At 48.5% G+C, this 6,126-nt stretch overlaps 1 protein-coding gene across 5 annotated transcripts in view; it reads right to left on the bottom strand.

The window, feature by feature from the left end:
• Positions 1-2,733: 2,733 nt before the first annotated feature.
• Positions 2,734-6,126, bottom strand: part of Fam222b (family with sequence similarity 222 member B) — a 99,359-nt gene continuing 95,966 nt past the window's right edge. For 2 of the 5 annotated variants that reach the window (XM_004635398.2, XM_004635399.2), the window contains exon 3: positions 2,734-5,264. In XM_004635398.2, the coding sequence (XP_004635455.1) occupies positions 3,658-5,264 (1,607 nt within the window). In that variant the 3' untranslated portion in view covers positions 2,734-3,657. The remainder of the gene's footprint in view (positions 5,265-6,126) is intronic. The other 3 variants (XM_004635400.2, XM_023719964.1, XM_023719965.1) reach the window with 2 other exon arrangements.

Raw genomic sequence — 6,126 nt, 5'->3', positions numbered from 1 at the left:
TCTTGCAGTTTAGGCTGGCCTTGAACTTTATAGCTAAAGAGTGGTCCTGAACTAGCAGTGATCCTCCTGCCTCAGAGTGCCTTTTTTTTTTTTTTTTTTTTTTATAATGTATTTAGTACAGGGTCTCACTACACACATTGGACTCATAGTGATCCTGTTTTCAGCCTCCCAAATGCTGGGATTACAGGCACGTACCACCATGCCCAATCTCAATCTCCCATCTCTGTGTGCCCCAGGGGCAGGGCTGTCATGGCACACTGGGAATCTAACCTGGGTTGCTGTGCTCTGCCTAAGCAGGCGCTTTAGTCCACTGAGCTATCTGGCCAGCCTCTTACATTGTCTTTAAAAGACTGTGATTCACCTAAGTAGAGGCAAATGGTTCCTCACCAAACCAGTTTGGTACAGTGATGCCCAGAAATTGGCAGGGAAAATGGGTTCTAGCAGAGGCAGAACTACTTTTCTAGTATTCAAAGGGGCCCTACAATTGAACCCCATTCTTGGCCTAATGGGTTTGGCCCCCATTCCAGTGCCAGCCACACTTGATAGAACTTTTAGCCAGGTTCTGTCTGCATCTGTGAGCTGGATTCCCTAAAACCTAACCTCAGCCCACTATTTTACTTGAGCAGACTCCAAATCTGACCAGTAGAGGGCTCTCTTACGGTGGCATGAAGCACAGCAGCACAAAAGGGTACCCACAAGAAAGGGGATGCTGAAAAGGGAAGGATACTTTGCTTTCCTTTTCTTTTTGGTACCAGAAATTGAACTCAGGACCTTGCCAGGGAGGCATGGAAGGATACTTTGAATTCCTCCAATCTTCAGAAAGCTACTAGCTGAGTTTTTTTTACTAGCTGAGTCTTGTTACCAAGTGATTCCCTCTTCCTGAATCAATCCTACATCCTATATTACCAATCTTTACACTTATAGCACCCTTTGGCTTAACCCAAACAGAAAAGGGAGGAGGGTGATTTAAATATTTTTTGTTTTCCCCTGCAGACATCTACTCAATATATAAGAAAACTCACATCACAAAGGGCAGGGCAGGGCAGTTTTCATGTTACAGATTACAGCATTCACTATTCTAAGGCCCTTAGAATTATGGTGGTAGAGGAACAAAGGTTTAAATTTTTCCATTGGCTTTACCAGTAAATCTGATCACCATTTCTAATTTTAATTTTTTTATTTTTTGGTGGTACCAGGGATCAAACTCAGTACCTTGCGCTTGCCAGGCAAGCACTTATTCCATTCCACTGAGCTATCTCCCTGGCTCCTATCACCATTTCTTTGATGGCCCTTAGAGTGAAAATGGAGCAGGACTCAGCTTCCAGGGAGAGGTAGCAAACCATATTCATGAAGTCGCATGTCAAGGCCCTAGCAACTCATGGGGGTGTACTGTGTGGCTAGCCATGCCCTACCAACTGCCTTACCTGGGATAATGCGCTATGGAGGGCTTGCACACCACCACCACCGCATAAAGGAAGCATTCCCCTTCTAGGTAAGAAAACCACTTAAAACACTGCATTAAACGAATAGGACAAGATCAAAAGCTGAGTTTTTTCTCTTTACTGATTTATAATAATCTTAAAAACCCCATCACACCCATAAACCACCACAGGTGAGGTGAGAGATGGAGGATGAATGCTACAGTATATGGATAGAGTGGGGAATCCAGGTTTTCCCTAGGGGTGGCACGGGATAGAGGCAAGGAATATAGATAGGAGGCCCTGGCTTGGACCCTTATTGCTGGTTGGGGGTTGGCTGACAGGGCAGGGGACTCGGGTTGAACTAGGAAACCTCTCACACAAGAGGTGAGGGCAGTTGAAGGGGGGTGCACAGTACATTTTCCATGCAGACTAGGGGTGGGAGTGAGCTTCAGAGACTTGCACCCCTACACAGGAGATGGGTTTGAGGTTTGACTTAAAGTTGGTAGAATGTGGTTCAGTTTCCTACAGTGGCAGGCAGCTCACTCTTTAGGGAGAGGCTTTGTGTGAATGGGGAAGATTTCAGCAAGAATATCTGATTTGGAGATCAAGCAAGAGGTATGGGAGACAGCAGTGCTCTTTAAGTTTGATTTCAAAAAGCAGGATGTGGAAAGAGATCATTGGGAGATGGTGGTTTCAACACCTGAGGAAAAGGCGTTGCAACCAGAAGCTTCTGGGGCTTCTGAGGGCTTAGGGACAGGGAAGTACCAGTGTTCACAGATGGCAGGAAAACAACTGGGGTAATAAATTAGGATTTCATGTTGCTACCATTTGGCATAACACAATCAGGCTTTTTTTTTTTTTTTTTTTTTTTTTTAATATAAGGCAGCTTGCCAACACATAACTGAAAAACTGGTCTTCAGTCATACTACTTCAAATCACTACAAAATTTCTGGCTAAAAAAGAGTGGATAGTAAACAACCTAAAGCCTTAAGTATCAGCTCACATTTCCCAAAACAAGAGGAAAATTAAAGAGCTTGTTTAAAAAAAAAAAAAAAAAAAGTTAGCCCAATTGCATCTTTTAACAGAAGAGGGATGCAAAGATTTACAATAAAATATAATCTAAGTGTAAGGTTACAAAGAGATACATTTCTAGCCAACTAATGATCACTTAGGAACAAGACGAGCATGGAGCGATAGGGGACCTCTGAGAATGGGCAGGGGTAGAGGGCTGCTTCTGACTAGGCCCTTTTCCGGCAGATTACAGCCATGCTCATTTGGTAGAGGAAGAATTCAAAGAGCTTAAGGCTTTGTGTTTTTTTTTTTTTTTCTCCTTCTCCATTAATCTGAGGGGCTGCAAAAGGAGGTGATTAGGAGGGTCAGTGTACCTGTGGGGCCAATCATACACAATGCTACTCAAACCCACACTACATTCATACAGAAACATGACATTTAAAACTTACAGTGTAGCGCAATATTCTTAGCCAGTGTAGGGAGAACCAAATGCATTTTAACTTTTTTTTTTTTCTTCCTTTTTGGTGTTTTTAATTCCAAACTCCAATGTGATCATCCCTCGCCTACCTAATTTCTCAAGTAAGGTAGTTTTATTTATTTTTGCTTTTTTGTGGGAGGGGAGGTAGGAATGAGAACAGCAATTAAGATAGGAGACAGACAACAATGAGAAGGGATCTTGGGATGCCAGCTAACCACTGCACTTCTCTAGGTCTGGAAGGAGTCAGGAATGAAGATACCAATAAAAGATTTTTCTCCATTTTTCAAGGCTATGACCTCGAGTAATGGAAAGGAGAAGAGACGACTGATTAGTCTTGATTTGAGATCTTTGGGTGAGTAAGGAATTAGCTTCCAGAGCACTTGGAAAGTCGGGCTTCTTAATCCCAAAGAGAAGAGGCCTTGAGCTTAGGGGTCTAGCCCTCTTCCTTTAGTCACACCCCAGTTCGAAGGGAAAAGATGGATGGTCTGAAATGGCTGAGGTGGAGCGCCTGACAGGCAGTGGAGAAGAGAAAAGCCTATGGTCAGACTCTAACACAAAAACAGAAGTTGTTGGAGGGGAGGATAAGACCTCTTCTGCCCCCAATTAGTTCCTGCCAAGTTTCCTTCCTTAGACATCTAAGAATGATCACATTGGAGCAGTGAAACTTCGAAACTATCCAGTTACTTAAAAGTAAGACTAAACCTAGGAGGGTGACATATGACATGTTGCTTCAGCAAAGTACCCTCCCTATCTATACCCCGGATGCTGAATATGAAGACTTCGACTATCTGTGGGGTCAGGGGCTCGGCTACCTGGGGCTCGGTGGGCCTTGCTCAGCACGGCCAGGCTCTGTTCTCGGAAGCAGGCCTGCTGGAAATCCCCACTCAGGTAATCCACTGTTTGCATCAAGCTGTTCTGGCTTGCCACTGGACCACCCCCAGTCCCTGCTCGGTAGTGGGCCCCAGGAGCTGCTGCACAGTCGAGGGGTGTACCTGTAGCCTGCCCGCCATGGAATGGCATGGCAAGGTCCTGAGACCCCGAGCTGTCGCTATTGGGAGTGGGCAGAATGTTGTTCCACAGGGGTTGGAAATAGTGACCATTGGGGTAGGCCAGTGGGGCTGCCAGGCCATTGACTGGTGGGGATGGGGTCGGCTTCTCCAGTGGTGGCTTCAGATGGAAGGACTGTGCCAGGCAGAGTTCTTGCGGGTAGGCAGGGGCTTTGGCCACAAAGCCAGATGCCGCCAACTCGCGTCCTGCTGCATGCTTGCCTGCTAGGCCAGGGGCTGGTGTCCCACCAGCTTCACTGCACATCTGTTGTAGGTGGGCCAGCTGGTGCTGATTCCAGGCAACTGGCTTGAGGTCCCTAGGGTAGCCAGCAGGGGCTCGAGAGATGCCTGTGGGCAGGTTGACAGAGCCTGCGGCAGACAGTGTGGCCGTGGCCGCGTGGGTGTGCTCCATGGGATTGACCACACAGGAAGGCATTGGTGTGGGGATGCTGTGGGTCGAGACCCGCGTGCTTGCATTGATGAGCAGACTGCGACTAATGGGGCTGGGGTTGGCGATCTGGCCCTCACACACTGAGGTAGTGCTGATGCCTGCCCTCGTCTGGCAAAACTGGTTGATCTGGTGCACGATGCTGCTCAGGTCCGGGGGCTGGCTGTGCTGCAGGGTTGCCGCCATTGAAAGGGGGATACTTGAGGTAGACACGGTCACATTCGGGGGTGCATCTGAGTCTGGCACCTTCCGGCCTCCGTGCAGCAAGGGATTAGGGGGATGCTGGAGACCCTGGTGGGCCAGGGCCTGAGTGTGGACCAAGCCCTGGGTTTGGGCCATGGGCTGAGGGTGGCCCAGGCCCTGAGGCTGCTGGAGGGTTGGAGGGTGAGACAGTGCCTGTGGCGGCGGGATACCCTGAGGGTGCTGCAGCGTCTGGGCAGGGGCATGGGCCAGGGTCTGTGCATGCTGCAGAGCCTGCTGGCGGGCCAGAGCCTGGGCCTGGGGATGAGCTAAAGTGCTGGGTGCCACAGTAGCATAGGGTGCCACTGGGGGGTTCATGATGGCCTCAGGGAGTAACCGGGCTCGGGTGCCGTCAAAGTCCTTGAGTATGCTTTTGGCTGGCACTTTGACAATGGCAAGCAGGCCTGCCTTGGTGGCAGCCTGAGTCGGGTAGGGGCTGTAGCGCTGGGCTGATGTGTCGAGGCCGTTCACAGTACGACGAACGTGTTTCCGCTGGGGAACCTTCACACTGTTGGGGAAGATTTTTATAGTCAGTGGGTTGTTTGCGACCTTCTTAGCATACGCGTCCAATTCGGCTGGGGTAGGATAGTGAGCAGTTCTCATTTTCTGTGTAGTGTCCCCTAGAGAGAGAGAGAGAGAGAGAGAGAGAGAGACAGAGAGAGAGAGAGAGAGAGAGAGACAGAGAGAGAAAAAAGAAGAATGAGAGAGAGAGAGGAGGGAGAGCAAAGAGGGAGGGAGCTCATCAGTGCCAAGGCAACCAGCCCATCTAGATTCCCCTGCTGAGGGCATGGCATGAAAATTAGGTTTTCTGTAGCCTTCATTCTAGATCCAGCCTCAGCCCCCACAATAATAAGCACTGGTAGCATTTAGTAGGCACCAGGCCTTGCGCCAAGGCATAGTCAGTCATCCTCACTATGTTATAGGAGACAAGTATGCTCATGATCTCCATTTTATAAGTAACAAAAGATCAGAATGGCAAAATTACTTCCCTAAGTCCCAAATTGTGGAGGACCACCTGAGCAGCTCTCCTTGAAAGAGCGACTGTCTCCATGTTGACTGAGCCTGACCCTATTTCCTTGTATTGCTCTGTACAGAGCTAGCTAGGACTTCTGTTTATCCTTCAATTGGCCTTAAGCAATGTGTATTGGTCTAGCTTAGGTGCTGGTGATAGTCTTTAAAGGTGGCATGCATGTTTCCCTGGTAACCCACACCTGCTGCTCTTTAATGTGAGCCAGGGCGAGACAAGATAGTAGAGCCAATGCTCCACGCCGCCAGCTGGGATCGAACCTCGAACCTGAACCTCGAACCTGAACCTCGAAACTCAAGAGACAGAGGCTATGACTTCCTGGGGCTTGAAAGACTACATCAAAGCACCAGATTTACCAAAACATTAGATACTATATAATGCAGATTATTCTCTCTGCATATCCTCTCTGCATATCGCAGAGGTAAATGTAGGCCACCCACCTAGCTCAGCTCACA

The sequence above is a fragment of the Octodon degus genome, unplaced genomic scaffold (assembly GCF_000260255.1).
Source record: "Octodon degus isolate 3935 unplaced genomic scaffold, OctDeg1.0 scaffold00072, whole genome shotgun sequence".
Lineage (NCBI taxonomy): Eukaryota > Metazoa > Chordata > Mammalia > Rodentia > Octodontidae > Octodon > Octodon degus.
This window is presented reverse-complemented; position numbering and strand designations above follow the sequence as displayed.